At 36.5% G+C, this 22,899-nt stretch overlaps 1 protein-coding gene across 3 annotated transcripts in view; it reads left to right on the top strand.

Moving 5' to 3' along the window:
- The first annotated feature begins 13,047 nt into the window (after positions 1-13,047).
- LOC113546983 (transcription factor COE3) overlaps positions 13,048-22,899 on the top strand; it is a 99,446-nt gene continuing 89,594 nt past the window's right edge. The window contains exon 1 of one of the 3 annotated variants that reach the window (XM_026947122.3): positions 13,048-14,341. In XM_026947122.3, the coding sequence (XP_026802923.1) occupies positions 14,208-14,341 (134 nt within the window). In that variant the 5' untranslated portion in view covers positions 13,048-14,207. The remainder of the gene's footprint in view (positions 14,342-22,899) is intronic. The other 2 variants (XM_026947121.3, XM_026947123.3) reach the window with 2 other exon arrangements.

The raw sequence follows: 22,899 nt of genomic DNA on the forward strand, positions 1-22,899 counted from the left end.
TAAACTGATTACCAGATTTTGATTGTTTATCATCAATGTCTGGTGCAAATTATAGAAATGAAGTGATGTTTTAATTTTGTTTGAAATGTTTGAAATAGTGCCCTGATGGCTCAGATTTCAGTTTCCTGCTTCACTGTCCAATAGGATAGCTTGGGTTGGATCATGACTGATATTTAAGAGTATGACTCGGGATGAGACAGTTTACTTCACCTGCCACAAGGACATTGTTCTCAGAGGATAAAAGAAACAAACCTCAGATATGTCTCTGCGTATTTATCTCCTAGCTGCTGTGATTATTGCTGGTAAGTCATAATGTGAGCTGCTTTGGCATAGCCTTTTCTGCTTTTAGAGCTTTTTGAGTAGTGAAAATTAAAATAAATAGTCTACATAATGATCTTTCAGTGTAAATCATTAAGAATAATTACTGTCAGACATGAAATGTATTTTTCTCCATAACGCAGTCGAATCGAATAGAGCTTGTGTTTAATGTTAAATGTGATAAACAGATCTATGATCATACTTTCCATTCCAACAGGTCTGTCAGGAGGAACCAAAAGTGAAAGTTACATCTCTGGCATAAAAGAAATTGAAGGTGACAGACAGTACTGTCAATAGATGGACTTTACTAGAAGTTTTACTTGGGGTGGAGCTTTAGTAGAAATGTTGCCAATAACAAGGGGAAGGTATCTGAAAAATAAGTTTCATTATGTGTCAAGTGGAAATAGGAAAAAAACAAAAAACGGGTTCAGAAACAGCAAAATAAAGTAAAGTGCAAGTTAATCCATGAATCATCATTAAAGGTATACTCCAGTGTTTTTCAACCTAATTTTTTATAACACATTTGTAGCATTTATGTGTATGCCATAGACAAAAAATAAATAAATTGAACACACAGCTATGTACTTACAAACCTGTTTACTCAGAAAACCTGTTTACTCAGAAAACCTGTTTACTCAGAACTCACGTACAATAAAAGTCTAAGGGCAGTTGCTATATTCTGTGAATAAGCATTTAAAATATGGTACACAAATTCAAAACTATAACTGTTGCAGTCCAGTTGTCTTAAGAAAGTTTTATAGAAGCTGTTCTTCATACTAGAGCAATAAGGTTCATGGTTTTCTTGCGCCATCAGAGCCAGTGCTGTAATGGTAACATAACCACAAATTCTTCCCTCTGAAGAAGTAGTTTCATCTTTCATTTTTCATTCATCAAAGCTTTCTACATAAATACATGTTTATTTCTACAGAAATACATGTTTCATACAAATGTTTTTTGACAGAATTTAACAACTGCCCTTAGATTTCCATTAGAAATGAGAGTGGCATAAACAGGCTTTGTGCTTTTATCTCAGTACAGGGAAACTTTCTGAAATTCTTGTGTGTGTTAATCGCATATACATTACAGACGTGGTGGATAGAGATTAAGTTAAAAAGTGCTGATCTATTCTTTCAATTATTAAATAAATAAATGTAATTAATTTATTATGAAATTAAATTATTAAATAAACACCACTGACTATCAGTAACACAGCTAAATATCAGCAATACTACTGACTATCAGTTACACCGTTGACTATCAGTAATATCATTGACTACCAGTAACACTGCTGACTATCAGTGACACTACTGACTATCAGTAACACTACTGACTATCAGTGACACTACTGACTATCAGTAACACCACTGACTATCATCAACACTACTGACTATCAGTTACACCGCTGACTATCAGTAATACAGCTGACGATGAGTAACACTGCTGACTATCAGTTACACCGCTGACTATCAGTAATATCATTGACTACCAGTAACACTGCTGACTATCAGTGACACTACTGACTATCAGTTACACCGCTGACTATCAGTAATACAGCTGACGATGAGTAACACTGCTGACTATCAGTGACACTACTGACTATCAGTAACACCACTGACTATCATCAACACTACTGACTATCAGTTACACCGCTGACTATCAGTAATACAGCTGACGATGAGTAACACTGCTGACTATCAGTTACACCGCTGACTATCAGTAATATCATTGACTACCAGTAACACAGCTGACTATCAGTGACACTACTGACTATCAGTTACACCGCTGACTATCAGTAATACAGCTGACGATGAGTAACACTGCTGACTATCAGTGACACTACTGACTATCAGTAACACCACTGACTATCATCAACACTACTGACTATCAGTTACACCGCTGACTATCAGTAATACAGCTGACGATGAGTAACACTGCTGACTATCAGTTACACCGCTGACTATCAGTAATATCATTGACTACCAGTAACACAGCTGACTATCAGTGACACTACTGACTATCAGTTACACCGCTGACTATCAGTAATACAGCTGACGATGAGTAACACTGCTGACTATCAGTGACACTACTGACTATCAGTAACACCACTGACTATCATCAATACTACTGACTAGCAGTAACACCGCTGACGATGAGTAACACTGCTTAGTATCAGTAATATCGCTGACTAACAGTAACACCACTGACTATCTGCAATACTACTGACTATCAGTAACACAGCTGACAATCAGTTACACCGCTGACTATCAGTAATGCTGCTGAGTATCAGTAACACCACTGACTATCAGTATCACTAATGACTAAACTGTGATTATTAGTATAACACCACTGACTATCAGTATCACCAATGACTATTAGTAACATCCTTGACAGCTTCAGAGGATTTTTAAAAATATTTGGTCAGTGATGTAACTGCCGTGTAACAGCACTGACAGTAACATCACTCACAGTAATGCACAAATCTGACCTAAAATATGGCCAGCAGCCATCTTATTTTATGGGTTACAGTCTATTTGAAAACGAATAAATATTTTATAAATGACATTATATAAGAATAAGAATGAGGTTCTACTTCAAACTAGTAACACCAATGACACCCAAAGAGAATCTCTCAAACATAAAGATGTTTAATAGATGTTTAACTTACCAAAGTAATGTTGAAATTGCATGATTTGTGTACCAGAATTGGTTAAACAAAGAACTGGTGATTTTTAAAGGGCCAGTTCCGTTTGGGTTTCTGACATAAAATTGAGGGTCACACTTTTTTTCTTCATATAATTTTCGTTAAATATTAAAATTTAATTATTTTTTTCATTAAGTCACACGAGAACATCTTTTGTTTTTATGCTTTGTGAACTGCTGGGGTCCCATCCAGAGTGTAATCCCATCTCGTACCCAGTGTTCCTGGATCCACCACAAATGCAATTTCTTAAATAAAAAACAAACAAACAAACAAACAAAAAGTTACAAAGCTGAGGGACAGCATTTTAAACTTATATAATCTAAAACCTTTTTTTTTCAGGATGTTTGAGGAAAGAACCGTTGACCATGAACTGCTTGGACACAGGTACTATATCTGAGTTAAAAGAAAAACAACAACTACAACAACAACGTTAAATTCAGTTCATCTTAATTAGCTTTAAACATAAAGACATGCAACAGACAATAAGTTAAAAAAGTTTAGACATCAGATTTTAAGGGTTATATATGTACTACAAATGTTTCAACATATCAACTAAACACAACTAAAATCATTTTTGCTTCTGTCTCTTTTAGCTTGTAAAATAAAGAAGTGCATCAAACTAGGATATGATCTCCTTTTTGAAAACTCCAGTAAGTTGTTAGCTTTTTTTTTTAATAAGCCACACACATTGTGTCCTTTTAACACATTTATTTGCTAATTTTGCATCTTGCTACATTAGTCACATTAGCCTTCCAGCTAACAGTTAAAAACTGATATTTTTTAAATGCTAGATGTGTCTTTCTAATTGTCTTACATAATGATTTTTAATGTTTTAGTCTGTTAATTGTAACGCTAGGTAGTTCGTTAATTAGTGTTTGTATTTTAGCCTGTTTGCCTACTTGCCTATTTGTTGGCTAGCATTAATATCCAACTAACTAATATATCGTTGATGTAAACATATAAACCCATAAACATAAACTAGTATTGCTGAAAACAGGCTAGCCTATAAACTAGCATTAATAGAAACACACTAACTCACAAACAAGCTTAGCTTAGCAACTAATGTGACTAGGCTAACTGTGGAATTAGTACTGTAGTAAACACGCTAATCCACACACTAGCACTGCAGTTAACATGCTAGTATCACTTTTTTGTATTTAAGCCTGTTTGTTAAATGCTACTTCCTGTTTAATGCCACATTCATGTGATGTGGGAATTTCCCATTATTCTGACTTGACAGCATTCACACATTGGGGGAAAAAAAAGACCATCAGTTATCTAGCATCAGCTAGCATTAACTTCCAACTAACTAGGCTTTATAGAACAGAAGTGGGTAGTGCAAAGTAAACTTAAATGTAAAATAAAACAACAATTGAACAACAATGAAATCTGTTTTGCTTGTAATATGATATTTTCAGTTACTCCCACAGTTACACCCATACGACATGAAAGTGGTATTAGCATCACACTGGATAGGCTACGATCCACTGTGACCCTGACTAGGAGAAAACAGTTACTGAAGATTAGTGAATGAAAGACTACGGTGCTAGTTCCACAGACAGCCTGTAGTTTCTGGGCTAGTCTGTTTCTAGATGAGTTTGTGCGTTAGTGTGTTTCTATTAATGCAAATTCGTGGACTAGCCTGTTTACTGCTTCACTAATTTGTTAGTGTGCTTCTGTTAAAGTTAGTTCAGGGACTAGCCTGTGTACTCCCACACTAATTTTAAGTTAGTCTGTTTCTATTAATGCTAGTTCATGGACTAGCCTGTTAACTGCAATACTAATTTGTTAATGTGTTCCTGTTAATGCTAGTTCATGGACTGGCCTGTTTCCTGCTATACCAGTTTGTGCTTTAGTGTGTTTCTATTAATGCAAATTCATGGACTAGCTTGTTTACTGCTACAGTAATTTGTAATTTAGTCTGTTTCTATTAATGCTAGTTCATGGACTAGCCTGTTTCCTGCTAGAGTAATTGTTAGTGTGTTTCTGTTAATGCTAGTTCATGGATTAGCCTGTTTACTACTATACTAAGTGTTAGTGTGTTTCTGTTGATGCTAGTCCATGGGCTAGCCTGTTTATTGCTATATTAATTTGTAAGTTAGTGCGTTTCTGTTAATGCTAATTCATGGGCCAGCCTGTTTCCTCATACACTGATGTGTTTGTGTGTTCACATCATTGTATTTTAATGGGCTAGTCTGTTTTCTCCAATGCTAGTTTGTGGGTTAGCCTGTTTACTCCTGAGATAGTTTAAAGTTTAGGCTGCTTAATCTAGCATAACTCTTTATTAGATCTTTATTTAGAGACAATATGCTACTTATCTGTATTGCCTTGCAGCTGAATTATAGGTACAAATTAATTTTTAAATTTTTTGTCTTTTGAGAGCTCAAAAACTTTCAGTTAGCAAGTGTCCTTTTGATTTGAATTGGCACGACGCAGCAGAAATATATGTAAATTTATTGCACTTCTGTTTTCCGTTTCAGGTTACAGTCTTAAGAAGAATCATGATGTTTCTCGTAAGTTTAAGAATCATATATATTTTATTATACACTCATGTGTAGAGTCAGAATAATCTCTCTCTCTGATCTGTCTGTCAGGTACTGCCCACTGTGCAATTGACAAGTGTGCTAAAGGTGCAATGGAAAGAAAAGACAACGCTGAAGGCCTGTTTTCTGGTAAAAAAAAAAAAAAAATTCAAAGAATATGATGACAGTTTCAGTGTGTACTTTCAAGTGGTTTGAATTACTGCAGTACTGTTATAGGCAATGGATAGTCAAATATTTATTTATACATTTTACTAAGTCAGTCGCAATTTTCCAATTTTAGTAATGTGTGTGTGTGTGTGTGTGTGCGTGTGCGTGTGTGTTGTATTTGTTCTGTAGTATGGACAGAGCCCATTCTGGCTTGCCTGCGTTCAGTAAGCAGTTGTGTAAAAAATAACCCCAGAGATGAACTGTAACATGGAAGATCACGGTTAATGATGATGATGATGATGATGATGGTGGTGGTGGTGGTGGTGATGAGCTTACTTTGCACATGTGTGTCCTTTTGATTTGGAGTTGCTCTTTTCATACAAATCATTTCAATATTTCTTCTGTTCTGCATTCCAGTACTGTCTTTAACACAGCTTATTGTTTTCTCCCTCACATATGGCTGCTGAGCAACAGTTTAGCCAACATATACTCATCAAATCCTTCATACAGACAATGTAAAACCAGAGCGACAATGAAAACTAAACAGACATATCAGAAACGTCAACATTTCCCTCAGATATCTTGGTAAAAAAAAAAAAATGAATCGAAGTCTCCAAACGGCTAAAATTACACTCTTAGCGTTGACCGCTAACCTACATTCTGTGGAAGTAATAAATGTGACAAGAGTGGGCTGTTCATGCAAAAAATATTACTCAATCCACATCTTATCTGTTTGAATTTTTTTAATCTTTTTTTTTCATTAACGTTAATAACATTGATGCATAAAAAACAAGTAAGACAAGTTGTCCGTGTGAGTACCTGTAAGATCAGCATGAAAATATATGGTCTTATATAACTATATAACTGTCCTTGTAAAAGTATCAGATTAAACTCAGGTAAAAGTATAAACCCCCTGAAATGATATTTAAAAGAAAAATCCATCCTGAATAGCCTGTATATTCAATATTTTATATTTATGTAACTCCACTAGCAATAACAACTCTGTCACCCTCTGACATCAATGCGTCAGACAACCGCTAACTCCTCACAGGAATAACGAAAACTAGCATCAACCAACAAATTAGCACCAGAATCACTATACACAAGAAGTAAACATGTTTAACCTATTAAATATGAACATACTTATGTTTTTTAAAGTGGAGTTTTCCTTTATGTGTCGTAACAAAGTTTTACAATTAGGCCTACTTGGCACTTTCTATCTCTAGTTAATACATAATGTCAGGAGTTAACTTGACTTATTCTATAAATTCTATAAATTTCATTGTCTATTTTTAATCTATAATGCTTTAATAGTGAGTCATAATCAATATTCTAGTGATAGGTTAATTTTGTATAAAATAAACCACTGACAGATAGCTAACTCTAACAGCCATAGCAATGTTCCCATTTTGGCACAGTCTATGTTGCCATAGAAACAACTCATTTCAGGAAGGAGACATGGACATGTTGTAAAATGTTACTGGAGAGCAGAACATCATCGATTTTTCCACATCTTGTTGTTCTCCAATTGAACACCAAGTGGCGCTTTTTACTTTATAACCAAAGCCGTTTCTTCTGTAGGAGAATCTGCATTTATCCAAAGCACTGATTACAATTGTTTGTGTGTTTGTATTAATTTCTTACCCTTAAATGTGTTTCCCCTTTATAAAGACATGGTTCTCTTTCTTCATAAAATCATACTGAAATGTTGAGCATATACATATTTTAAACCTTCTGACATCTAGAAGTATGAATATCTGAAAAAATAGAAATAAAAAGACTTTGATCTGGATCTTGTGATCAGTTTATTAGTGGACATAGTTACACAAGTGGAGGAAAACATTGACATTAAGCACCAACAGCATAAAGCACATAAAGTACAAGAGGCTTTATGATAATAAATAGACTTATGATTTCTACATTAAATTAGGAGACAAAATACTACAGTACTGTATATTAGTAAAAACATTCATGTGAAGATTAAACATTAACATTTATCAAAACACATTGACAATAAAAACATGTCTATCTATCTATCTATCTATCTATCTATCTATTTTTATGGTCTTACTTGGTTCTGTGTATCTTTTTGTTTTTATCTTTCTCTTTATTCTTTCTTTATTTTTCTATCTGTCTATCTATCTATCTAATTTCTTTTCTTTTTAAAAGATAGGGTACACCACATTACTCTTTATATCATCCATTTTGAATCAAACTCTTGCTTGAGATTTGCTCTGTATTTACACTTCAAGCACTTTGTAATCAAGAACTGCAGCGCTACGAGTTTAAAACACATTTATTACACACTTGTTTTAGGTCAAGCCACATGAGCTGTCATGATTTACAAGAATAGGTTCCTATCCCTGGTCCTGGAGAACCCCCTGTCCTCCCCTGTCCTCTCCTGTCTTGTCCTGTCCTCCCCTGTCCTGTTCTGTAAAGTCCAGTCCTGTTCTGCACATGTTAGTGGTTTGCTGCTCTAACACACCTGATTTAACTCAGGAGGCACTGATAATTAGCTGATAATTTGAATCAGATGTGTTAGGACAGGGAAGATACACAAACATGCAGGACAAGGAAAATACACAAACATGCAGGACAGGGAAAATACACAAACATTTAGGACAGGAAAAATACACATATATACAGGACAGGGAAAATACACAAACATGCAGGACAGGGAAAATACACATATATACAGGACAGGGAAAATACACAAACATGCAGGACAGGGAAAATACACAAACGTGCAGGACAGGGAAAATACGCAAACATGCAGGACAGGGAAAATACTAAAATGTGCAGGACAGGAAAATACGCAAACATGCAGGACAGGAAAAATACACAAACATGCAGGACAGGAAAAATGCACAAACATGCAGGACAGGAAAAATGCACAAATGTGCAGGACAGAGAAAATACTAAAATGTGCAGGACAGGGAAAATACACAAACATGCAGGACAGGGAAAATACACATATATACAGGACAGGGAAAATGCACAAACATGCAGGACAGGAAAAATGCACAAATGTGCAGGACAGAGAAAATACTAAAACGTGCAGGACAGGGAAAATACACAAACATGCAGGACAGGGAAAATACACATATATACAGGACAGGGAAAATACACATATATACAGGACAGGGAAAATACACAAACATTCAGGACAGGAAAAATACACAAACGTGCAGGACAGGGAAAATACTAAAATGTGCAGGACAGGGAAAATACTAAAATGTGCAGGACAGGGAAAATACACATATATACAGGACAGGGAAAATACACAAACATGCAGGACAGGAAAAATACACAAACGTGCAGGACAGGGAAAATACTAAAATGTGCAGGACAGGGAAAATACACAAACATGCAGGACAGGGAAAATACACATATATACAGGACAGGGAAAATGCACAAACATGCAGGACAGGAAAAATGCACAAATGTGCAGGACAGAGAAAATACTAAAACGTGCAGGACAGGGAAAATACACAAACATGCAGGACAGGGAAAATACACATATATACAGGACAGGGAAAATACACATATATACAGGACAGGGAAAATACACAAACATTCAGGACAGGAAAAATACACAAACGTGCAGGACAGGGAAAATACTAAAATGTGCAGGACAGGGAAAATACTAAAATGTGCAGGACAGGGAAAATACACATATATACAGGACAGGGAAAATACACAAACATGCAGGACAGGAAAAATACACAAACGTGCAGGACAGGGAAAATACTAAAATGTGCAGGACAGGGAAAATACACATATATACAGGACAGGGAAAATACACAAACATGCAGGACAGGAAAAATACACATATATACAGGACAGGGAAAATAAACAAACATTCAGGACAGGAAAAATACACAAATGTGCAGGACAGGGAAAATACACAAACATTCAGGACAGGAAAAATACACAAACATGCAGGACAGGGAAAATACACAAATGTGAAGGAGAGGAAAAATACACAAATGTGCAGGACAGGGAAAATACACAAACGTGCAGGACAAGGAAAATACACAAATGTGAAGGAGAGGAAAAATACACAAATGTGCAGGACAGGGAAAATACACAAACGTGCAGGACAAGGAAAATACACAAATGTGCAGGACAGAGAAAATACTAAAATGTGCAGGACAGGAAAAATACACAAACATGCAGGACAGGAAAAATACACATATATACAGGACAGGGAAAATACACAAACATGCAGGACAGGGAAAATACACAAACATGCAGGACAGGAAAAATACACAAACATGCAGGACAGGGAAAATACACAAATGTGAAGGAGAGGAAAAATACACAAATGTGCAGGACAGGGAAAATACACAAACGTGCAGGACAAGGAAAATACACAAATGTGAAGGAGAGGAAAAATACACAAATGTGCAGGACAGGGAAAATACACAAACGTGCAGGACAAGGAAAATACACAAATGTGCAGGACAGAGAAAATACTAAAATGTGCAGGACAGGAAAAATACACAAACATGCAGGACAGGAAAAATACACATATATACAGGACAGGGAAAATACACAAACATGCAGGACAGGAAAAATACACAAACATGCAGGACAGGAAAAATACACAAACATGCAGGACAGGAAAAATACACATATATACAGGACAGGGAAAATACACAAACATGCAGGACAGGAAAAATACACAAACATGCAGGACAGGAAAAATACACAAACATGCAGGACAGGGAAAATACACAAATGTGCAGGACAGGGAGAATACACAAATGTGAAAGACAGGGAAGATACACAAACATGCAGGACAGGGAAAATACACGAATGTGCAGGACAGAGTTCTCAGTGCAGGACCAGGACTGGGAACCTGTAGTGTGCAGGACAAAAGGAGCGAGTTGTTACATTAATTGTCCACTAGGGGGCAGCAAAGCGCTCTCATTCAGCTCCCAGTCAGGAAGAAAAATAGGAGTTTATTCATCTACTTCTTATTTCGTATGATTTAATTTCTTGTTTTTGTTGTTTTTATGTATTTATTTTATCCCATTTAGGGGTTTCACCTCATTTTATTACTTACATGTGACCAGAATAGAGCCTTAAAAATGATTTGCATGTTTGTGTGTCCAAAAATATATTAAAGATTAAAGCTTATAATTGCGTAAAGCATGTAAAGAATTATCTTTGGAGAGGCCACGAGACGTCTTGTTGCATTTTTATCCGTTTTGAGGTGTTTAGATTTTTTTTTGAACTGTTTCCATGTGATATATAAGATTGATAAAGAATATCAATCACGTTTACTGTCAGAAAATAATGTACTAAACTGTACCTTTCCTTTCCTTCAGTCTTTCAGCTGGAAATGTGGACACCTTTAAAATTTCTTATACACACCTGGAACAGCTTTTAGAGTAAAGCTTTCTAGTTGAAAGATATATATATATTAAAGGTACAAAAGGTGTAGGTGTAGGTGTACACAGCGAATGGACACTGCGCATGCGCGTTATGTTCACCCCAGCAGCAAGCCCATGTTGTTAAATATTACAGGATGTCATAATGTCAGTATTTGTGGTGTTTTAATTTGATATGAGCTTTAGTAAAGGGGTTAAGGGGGTTTAATGGGTTAGGGGGGTTAGTGTACTATTTATTTAGGACCATTCTGTTTGGATTGTGGCCAAACTTCACCCACACTTCACAACTTTCCCAAGTGAAGCCTGTCACTTCAGCCTGACATTACAGGAGAGATTTCTGCACATTACTCTTAAAGGTGTAATTGCCTACTAGCCCATTTCGACACATTATCCAAAGCCTATAATTTAGACCACAGCCACTTCAGACCCACATTTGGTGCCCAAAATATGATCATGCTTTAGGCAATGATGAGGCAAGTGAAAAGAGGTAGATTTGTAGAGCAGGAGCTGTTTCATGGACATGATCATCACATAATCCATCACATAATCAAAACATGGTGTCATGCCATGAATTCGTAAAACAGTAGAGAGAGAAAAATGATGTCTCCTGGAGTTAGGATTGGATAGATAAATGTATAAATGTCTTTCCCCCCCCCAATATGTTCTTTTTGTCACTGATGTTAATGTTGAGGGACATTTATATATAAATACATATATATGTGTGTATATATATGTATATATGTGTGTATATATATGTATATATGTGTGTATATATATATATATACACACACACACACATTTACATATAAATCTGCACAGGATGAAACCAAACCAGCTGGAATTATGATCTGGATTTCAATCTTTTGATTTTTCAGACAAATTTCCAACAGAGAGAAAATGCAGCAAATGTGACAAACATATCAAATAAAACATAAAATAAAGTCGCGCTTCTTTACAGAGCGGCCGTGTGTGTGTGTGTATGAGTGAGTGTTAAAAAGATCACCATTTAAATAATGTCGCGTTAGTAGCTTGAGTATAAACTAATAATAATAATAATAATAATAATAATAATAATAATAATAATGATGTCAGTATTTATACATTTAATTTATTCTAGACAGCTCAATAATAATAATAATAATAATAATAATGATAACAATAATAATGTCGGGTTGATTCAGAAATAGCTCCTCTTTTTTTTTTTTTTTTTTTTTTTTTTTTTTTTTTTTTAATAACTATGCGATATTTCCTTCTATTTCCTTCTTCTCCCAAATCTATGAAGTATCGTATCGTTTAGGATCTAATCGACGTGAAATGGCTGTTCTGAAAGCCCTCGGGATCGTTTTCAGTCTCTCTGATAAATATTTCATATTTAATCCGCATTGCTTTCTGATCATCTCCTACACCGGCTCCTTCACACACTTCACACACACACTAATCCATCCAGAATGATTCATTACTAATAATATTAATAATAATTACTACTAATAAGAAGAGTACTAATCATATTTTATTTTGTGCAATATGTCGAGGTCGATTTTACCAATAAATAAATAAATAAATAAATAAATCGAGTAGAGGTTGTTGATTTAAATAAATTACAAATCTTATCCAAATAGTGTAGGATTATTGTTTAAAATGATTATGAATATTGCAATGTACATGCAAAAAAGGATAAAAGGTAGAAAAAGAAGTATAATATTCATTCTTCTTCTTATTATTATTAGGATTATTATTAGGATTATTATTATTATGATTATGATGATTAGGATTATTATTATTATGCAGTTAAAAAAGCATGATATATTTTCCCATGGCATGTTAATCAGATCAGTTTGATAGTGACAGCTGCAGTGTGTGTTTAACTGAAGTAAGTGCACTTGGACTCGTCTGATGAATCAGACACACAGACATTAGTACCCATAACCCCTGTTTAACTCCTTCACCATGCACATCATCCCATGTTTACTGTAATCGATTATAATTTACAGTGCAGGCTCTGGGATTGGAGAAACCTCAGGATTTATATTCTCAGTGCTGCACTGATCCTTTTCTTTTCTTTTTCTTTTTTTTTTTTCCTGGTGATGTGTCATAACCTGTATTTCCACATGACTCACAATATGACTGACTATAACAAGGATTTTTACGAATAAAAGCTCAGATTGAACTAGTACTGAAGTGTTCCTGGACTACTGACACCACGCAGCTCAGCGGTTTGGGACGGAATCTGGCTGCACAAGTTTCAGTAGCGACGCCAATCAGATCACTCCCTCACCTCCGATATGCAAATCAGCTCGCCTTTTATGGCCAAATCCACGCCCCTCTCCTGGTTAGGGTCCCGCCCAGCTCCGGTGCGAAGGTGCGCTCCTGTCCGCGGGGACGCAGGAGCCGTAAAGAGACGGATGGAGGGGAGGAGAGGAAGGAGGGAGGAGAGGGAGTGAGGGAGGAGAGGGAGTGAGATTTCTTACCCAATCCGCCTTTTCCCCGGGGAGCGCGCGAAGCCTTCCCTGCTCCATCCCTCCCTCTTGTTCGCTCGCTAATCACTGCATTTTTACTTGCTCCTCTTTTTTGAAGCACGCGCGTCCGTTTTCATCCCGCTGTTTCATCCGCGCGCGCGTTTGGTCGCTCTTTCCTCCTTCTTCTGAGCAACTTCTCGACCAGACGTTCGCCTTGATCCGGCGCGTTTCTCCTTTGAGATGCTTGGCGAGCTCTCTCCTCCCTCTTTTAACTAGACACACACACACACACACATACATACACACACTCACTCACGCACACACGCGCGCACACACACACGCACACGCACACACAAACACACACACCGGTTTCATCTTGAACTTGCGAGGTTTATTATTGGGAATCTAAAATAAGACAGGAGCAACCCGGTGGGATACGGAGCGCTCGCGCGCCTTCATCAAGGACCCCTTTGGAGAGGATAAGGACCCTTGTTGACACTTTTTTTGTCGCTAATCTCTTTTTGCCTCCTCCCTTTCAGTTGGTTTTTTATTACTAGCTAATCCGGAGGATTTCTTTCTTCTTCTTCTTCTGTTTTTTTTTTTAATTATTCCGCTCGAATAGCCGGTTTCGAGGGCCGTTTTCATGTTTTCCATCCAGGACGGTCTCCCGCGGGGAGCGCTCACCATGAAGGAAGAACCGCTCGCCAGCGGCATGACTCCGGTGCGCTCTTGGATGCAGAGCGCCGGGATACTGGACGCCAACACCGCCGCGCAAAGGTGAGACATCACGTGTGTGTGTGTGTGTATGTTGGGTTTGTAGGGATAGATGGACATGCACAACGCTTTTTGGATCACCATGCACCACGCATCATGCACTATGCATCATGCACCATGCATCATGCACCATGCATCATGCACTATGCATCATACACCATGCACTATGCACCATGCACCATGCAAACGTATCCGTTCAAGACGCACAAAGCAAACTGTTGGACTTGTAGTGCTCTGTAGTGCACGAGTGTCTCCACACATAGCGCGTAAAAATGAAGCTGTACATCCAAAACCTTCTCCACCCACGTGGATAAAGGTAGAGTCAATGCAGCAGACATGCAAAAGCTTACTTCATCTTACTGAGTCATAAAAATTGTTGCATACTGCAGAAAAAAAAAATCTTAAAAATGATCCTTGTTGCAAATGTACTTAAAAGCACATAGTTCCTGAGTGCACCCTAATTTCACCTATAATAACAGCAACAGTGCATGCACTAATACGATTTGTGTATTATAGTACGCTTTAAAATAAAGATTAAAGCTTGTGTTCAAATGTTAGAGCATGAAAATGTTCAGTGCACGAGCAGGATTATTAACCACGGCTGGAGTTTTAAAAAGGCGCGCGTCCTGGAGCAGGCGCGCGTGAGGGTTCAGCTTGTGTTGCATGAGGAGAAATAATAATAATAATAATAATAATAATAAAAATAATAATAATAAAAAAACCCCAAGACATCAGTATAGTGTTAATGCGTTTAAAACTCAAAGGAATTGATGCGCAGAGAAAATACTGCAAAAACTGACTGAGCTGTAATTGAAGTGGAAGTCAAGGAGAGAAAAAGCTTGCAAAATAAAACAGCAGATAAAATAGAAGAAATGTTTGAATTAAAAATCTGGTTTATATAACATTTTTTGAATGCAGGTTACACCAGAGAATTTATTGCTGCTCATTTTTATTCCTGATTTTGTGCATGGCAAACAAAACGCAAAGTTACTTTATTTATTTATTTTTATTTACAGCCTTGCGCGTGTATTCTCGTGCACACAGGTTGTCCTTCAAATATACACTCACTTAACCACAATGTCAGGAAAATGTTCCAAATGTAACAAAATACACGAGCGCGCGGATCATATATCAGGCTCGAGCACAAATCAGTGCGTGAAATCCGACAGCAGCATTTCGGATTAATTGCGTCACGCGCGCAGCAGATTGATGATTTCAGCTTTCTCGCAAACTGTATACCTGTGCAGAGAAATTTCATAAACCTTAAAGACACTGTGCATTTTGTGTTATTATGGAATTATTTGTGGAATGAAATTGCATCTGATTGCACATGGACCTTCTGAGCGCATCAGGTGGAACGAAACACACTTTCACGTTTGGCAAACTTGGTACGTTTTATAAAATGCTGATAAAAAGTTGTACACAATATTTCTGCATTAAAAGACAGCGCACAAAAAGTAAACTTAGCGAAGGATGAACGAAAAAGCAGGTTTTTTTCGCGTTTAGGGGTCATGCGACATGGTCGCGTTATTATCACGTGCGTTTTTTTGGGCTAATGTCTGCTTAATATTACAAATATTAAAAATCTAAAATACAGGAGTTTTAGATTTAGAGCTATTTTGTTATTTTGGATGTAGAGTTTTTAAAATAGTGTTAAAATATTCAAATGCTTTCATTGATATCATATGTCGGATATATGGGTAAAAAAACATCATCATCATCAACAACAACAACAAAACTGAATAAATGAACTATTCCATATGAGCATTTATATTCATATTCAAGAACAGATTCTGAGACATCAGCTTTATTTATTACCTTTTGATTTCTTGCATATTTGCATTAGGAGTTATCTGTAATATATCAATCCAAATGAACTAAAAAAAATCAGTCTTATTATATGGATCATAATAAATATTTACAGGCAGGAGGTTTAGGATTTATGGAGAATTTAGGAGAAAAAAAAACAACATTATTTAGTGCAAGATGAAGGTTTTATAATCAAATTACCTTTTAGTATAACCTATTAAGTCATAATTAGATAATGCATATAAAATCTTTTGATACTTTCATACTTTCACCTTTATATATATATATATATATATATATATATATATATATATATATATATATATATATATATATATATATACACACAAAAAAACAATCACAAGTCATTTATAATAATAATAATAATAATAATAATAATAAGGAGTACACTACATTATGAGAGGATTATTAATTAATAAGTGGATGATGGCAAGAGATCTTTCAGACTATTTCCTTTTAATTAGAAATTAATGAATGAATGACTGAGCGACACTTTGTGCTTGGTGCTGTCGAGACTGACGTGTGTGAGGTACAGGTGTGGTTTTACACTCCGAGGTGCTGATGAGCTGCTTGGAGAGGAAGTGCAGATTAGCGAGTGAGTCCTTGTTCACGAGAAAGAACTGACACGCCGAAATAAAAGACTTATTTATGGTGTTTTGGGTTCAGTTTGGGATTGTGTAGCTTCTAAGCAGGGCATAGATGTAGACATATATATATGTGTGTGTGTGTGTTGACACTCTGTATTCAACGTGTGAGGGCGGTTTACTCAGGAATCTGATGCAAACTGGATTAGTCTTGATGGAAGGAAAGGTGGAGACAGACAGAGCAATTTCAATAGACTGTCTCGGCAGGGGGGTTATTTTCCCCCAAGTATCTCCACCATCTCTCTCTCTCTCTTTCTCTCTCTCTCTCTCTACCTCTCTCGCTCTGTTTTTTAGGCTGTGGAGTGAGCACACAGCTGGGGAACAGATTTCACTCTTTCACTTGACCCTTCTCTGGTCCCCTACCCCACACTGTAAAACCTGGCAAAGTGAATTATGTCGCCTCTGTTCCGTCTACAAGGGGAAGGAGGTGGAGGTGGTGGAGGGGAGGAAGGGTTTGGACCTAATGAAGTCCAGACCCTGGGGTTTAGAGCAGGAACGAGACAGCGAGACAGAATGAACGAGAAAGCGCTATTCAGGACAAATCCGAGCGAGCATCAGTTATCCGGCCGCCGTCACTTGACCCCATCTGAAAAATGTACGTAAACATGCAGCGTAGGCGAACTCTACTGTACGGGAGTCACTAAGACATGAAGCTAGGACATCAAGCAGAGCTGAACTTGTGAACGGACACGCTATGAGAGCGGATGTCTGCGTAATATGCTCTAGTAATCCACCGTGAATCACTTAGTCCAGTATGATACAAACAAAGTGAAACAATCACAATATTTTTCTCATTGTTATTAAACAAGACATAAATTCGCCCATTTAAAGATGTTGCCTTTGGTCCATTTTAACATCCTTTTTAGGACCATATTAAATTTAACATCTTGTATCACACCACAACAGTCGACAATCTTCAAAAAAAGCTCACTCCACATGAAATCTACGTCCTAAAAACATCCAAAATGTTGTCTTTGTGCTCACTTGTGCAGCTGGACATACAGTATACAGTAAGCAATATGTCCATTAGTATCAAATAGCATGTTAAGAGAGCGGACGTCTGCGTATTACATGCTTCATTAGTCTGCATAAATGAAAAGCATTTGTAAAACAACAACAACAACAAAACCACACATGGTACTTGACTTTGTTGCTTTTTCTGAACTGAAGCAGGTGCTGTTCTTTTGCCTACTCATGCGACTAGACAGAAAAATCTGATGTCTGTGAGAGTCAGTGGTGTAGCCCAGTGCAGCCCAGTGCAGCCTCTTTAGCTTTAAAATAAATTTCACAAACCCCCCTGAGTGTGAATTTATTTCATGAGTATTATTCATTATAAACTTTTTTTCCCCTCAAATAATGCTTTGTGGAGTTTTCTGTTCTATAAGGTATTTCTATAAGGTCAGAGTTTGGCGCTTGGACCCCTAAATATAATGACTTTTATAATGTGGGATGTGATTTCAAAAAAAAAAAAAAAATCACTGACACCATAGCTATGCTTCACAGATCCCTGGGGTTCCCCAGACCCTGCTTTGAGAACGACTGGTGTAGCCGAGTGTATAAGATTTACATTTTAAGACTCAAAATGCAGTTTGAATCAGTTAATTTCATGTTCTGATTGGATTCTATGGATACCAACCCATGTTCAGAGGGTACTTCCAGACATGGACGTAGCTCGGCTCGAGGTCTAGGGCTGGGCACTTTCTCCTGAGGTGCTGCAGTGTTTCCACCATAGATAAATGTTTTCAAGATCAAGCTAGCTGATATTATCAGTACACACACACACCAATGAGAAGCCACATGGTTTTATTAGTCTCCACTCTGTAAGCTGAACTGTTGTCTAGAGATGTAAACATTTCCCCTAGAACGAAATAAAAAAGTTTCTCTTAAATATTTTCTGTACCAAGTTTGCTAGCAAGCCTTTTCATGTGTAAAGATCTGTGTAAAAGTTGCATTTCTTAAAGTTACAAGAGCAACTAGCGTTAGCTTGCGTGTGTATTATAATGTCTAGCATTAGGAAAATTAGCTAACCGAGTTTTGTTGCAAACAAAATTCACCATGTTTAGCCTGTCTGATTAGCTAAGTGAAGTGTTGGACACTTTGAAAACACGTCCCTGAGGTAAAAAAAACAAAACAAAACAACAAAATCTATAGGTCAACTACAGTGTCTTAAAGATTGTTAGACTTCCAAAAAAGCATCATGATACAAAAAATCTAGAATTTATATATCTCATTTCTGAAACATTTCTGGACTGTTTTTTACACGCTAACACAGTTAGACAGGAATCATAGGCTACCTGAGACTTTTTTGTCTCCAAATGGTGACTATATGACGTTACCACTAAAAAAAAAATGTTTTCCCTCATTCCCTTCTTTTTACTTTCATAACATACCAAACTTATACAATATTTTAAAATGCTAGATTTTTAGTAGTGATCAGTATAGCAGTGTGACAAGCTAGCATCTGTGTAATCACATAAGCATGCTAATGTGTTGCTACATTTAGCTGATATTAAGTAGCTTAGCTAGCTAACTGCGGCAGTGTTATATGGTCTGTTATAAAAGACTGTGTTTTTAGCTTAAGCTCTTAAATTAGCGCTGTAACATGACAAAAAAAAAAGAAAAAATGAGGACGTGTTTAAGTGGCTCAGTCAGAAAACCAGGACGTCGGGTAAATATTTCAGCTGAACTAGCAGAAACATCCGATTATTATGTGGTTTATTAATCTGTCTTTTACTTAATGTAAAACATTCGCAACCCAAATGGTCAGGAAATGTTAAAAACACACACGCTGTCACCTTTTTTGTCCGGCGCCTACGAAAGGAAGGCGAGTGCAGGCACGCAACACGGAGGAACAAGTGTTTCCCTCCAGCTGCCTCCATAATGACTCCATTAGAAACATACAGGTGACCGACTAATGGCTTCAGCTGTAGCCCGCTAATGATTTTTGGAAGTGTGTGTGTGTGTGTGTGTAAGAGGCTGAAGGAGGTTGAGGGCAGAGTTGGTCTGTGTGTGCTACACCAAACCAAAAGAAAACAGCACACACACTCACACACGCACATTACCACAGAAGTTTAGCTAATATGAGCTGCCGTGCTAGCAGTTTTAACATATTATCTAGCATAATGTTAATGTTAATATTAATATTAATGTTAATATTTGCCTGCTAGCAAACTGGCTCAACACAGTAATAGAACAATCAGCCCAACGTTAGCTAGTTAATTAGCAGAATGGCCACTGGTTTCAGTTCCAGAATATCGTTGCTAGCATATTGTTATCTAGCTTGGCTAGTCGTTTTAAGTACACAATATAACACTTAGCTTAATGCTTCCTAGCTTGCTAGTGTAGGAGCTCCTGACTTTAATTCCACGACATAATAATTAGCCTAAATGTTAGCTAGCTTACTAGCCTGGCTTTAAATACAGAACATAATAGTTAGTATAATGTTAGCTTGCTTGTTAGCAATCTTGGCTATCATTTGTAATGGCATAATATAATAATTAGCATAATGTTTGCTAGCTTTCTAGTGAACTGGCTTCTGATTTTAATTACACAATACAATAATTAGCCTGTTGGTTAGTGTGCTAGCTTCCAGTTTTAATTACACAATACACTATAACACAGTCACACACTCATACACACACTCTACGACATCATCCACACACAGACACACACACACACACTTCACCTTCATTTGGATTTTATTGAGCTCTCAGTCAGAGGTCCGGCTCTGACAGTGAGTGTGTGGAGGAATTAACACGGCACACGCAGCGTGAAAACTTGTCGCACACGAGCGCGATATTGTTAAACCCTCATGGGTAAAAATTGAAGTCCTCACGCCGTCACATTTTCAATTAACGTGTGTTTAGCGTGTGAAACACTTTTGTGTAATTTAGCAGAGCAGCTCCGGGCCGGAACACAGCTCGCGCTCGTCTCGCCGCAATTACCACCAAATTAGCCGTTAGCCGGGAGCGCTCACACCGCTAACACACTGCTGTGGATATGGAACTGGTGTATTACATTTCCTACATGTCTGATGGTGTTGTCAGCTGGTTGAGAGTGTGTTTGTGTGTGTGTGTGTGTGGACTTTTTATATTTATATTACTTTTTGTCCTATATATTTTGTCCTCGGCATGCAGGATCTTCCAGAACTGAGCTAATGATGAGCTGCCAATTGGATTTGCTGTGTGTGTGTGTGTGTGTGTGTGTGTGTGAATATGCTCGTGTGTGTGAAATGAAGCGCTCTGAACATTTGTATTTCCAGGATGATGTGGAAACACGCTGAAGAAAAATTAAAATTTTTCATTTTAAAATTTTTTTTAAAATATTTATTATTTATATATCTTAAAATTATATTGCAATTATTTATTAAAAACTATACATTTATAACATTTTATATATTATTTAATTTCATTATTATAATTTTATATATGTATCCAATTGTATTTTATTATGCGAAGTGAATTGTAGATTGTAAATTTATTTATAGAATAATATATTTATTTATAAATAAATTTGTCATTTATATAAAATAATATTAATTTTTCTGTTTAATTGTTTTATGATGTATTATATATTCTTTTATTTATTGTATTTATTATTATTATTTTTATTTTATTACACTTTATTACCCCATTTATTACAATTTATAATTACACTTTTACAGCCAAGCTCGTACCTCTCACCAAAACCTTAGACAGCTGTCCCACTTTGGAGTGCCTTATCCTCCATTTTGAACTTTAGTGGAATTAAAAATTAATTTTATTGCATATTTTTATTAATTAACTGTAAAATGAGGTGCTTTAAATCAGAAATCAGGACCGTACATCCTTCATTATTTTCATCATTGTTATTTAGAGATGAGACTTTCTCTTTTCCAAAGCTCATACTGAAACCTTGAGTAAAGTCAGTTAAAGTCTTTTACACAGAAATCACTTACATAACAATAAATATAGCAAAATATGATGTTTAAATATTATCTTAAAAAAAACACAATCTGGTTTCTTTACGTGTAAAAAAATTCCAGGTTCCAGCAAAAAAAAAAAAAAAAAAAATCTTTTCCAGGTCCAATTTCAATCTTTTTCAATTATTTCAGAATCAAATTTCTTCTTTATTCTCCAGATACTAAACCTGAGTATAGGAGCGGTGCCATCTCTATTATTATTATTATTATTATTATTATTATTATTATTATTATTCCCTAATGACGTATTGACAGTGGAGCTCAGTATACACCACAATGCATGTCCTTGTTACATTTAATTTTTATCCTAATGGCCTGATCAGTAGAATTGAATGGGTTTAAACGTCACACTGATGTGGTTCTTACAGGAAACTTAATAACAAGGATAAAAAACTTGAATCTAACTGCAATGTAATAAATAAATGTGTAAAAAAAAGTGCTGTTTATTTGAGACTCTTTTATCACAGAGTTTAGCACAGTGAAACTGATTTGAAGAGTCTTTTTCCACGCTGAAAACATTTTTTGATTGGATTGGATATGAATGAGGTTGTGAGTTACAGAGCTAACCCCGCCCCTCAGACTCACCTTAACCAATCAGAACTTTGTATAGTATCACACTGTATCAAAACAACATGTTATATTGACGTCATTTCAGAAGACTCACACGATTTATCCACAGAATGAAAGAGAGGTCAGACTCTGTTGTGCTTCAAGAAACGTTAAAGCAGAGAGAAAAGAGGAGAGAACAGGAGCGAGAGAAAAAACCCCGGAGAAATAGAGCGAGACCCAGGCAGATTTACGATTATTGTTTGTATCAGTGCGATGGCTCTGTGCCAAAACAGATCATTTCTGTTCTTGCATCGTATTTGTGTAAACAGAGGGCGGGAGTACAGACAGAGAGAGAGAGAGAGAGAGAGAGAGACAGAAAGAGAGAGAGAGAGACTATAGTCAAAAACTTCTCTCAGTCCCAGTCCATCATAGATCTGATTGTCACTCACACACACACACACACAGCTGTATATGTCTACTTTTTTCTATCTATCTATCTATCTATCTATCTATCTATCTATCTATGTCTTTCTTTCTTTCTTTCTTTCAATCACTGACAGAAACACACTATTACTGAT

The sequence above is a fragment of the Pangasianodon hypophthalmus genome, chromosome 13, assembly GCF_027358585.1.
Source record: "Pangasianodon hypophthalmus isolate fPanHyp1 chromosome 13, fPanHyp1.pri, whole genome shotgun sequence".
Lineage (NCBI taxonomy): Eukaryota > Metazoa > Chordata > Actinopteri > Siluriformes > Pangasiidae > Pangasianodon > Pangasianodon hypophthalmus.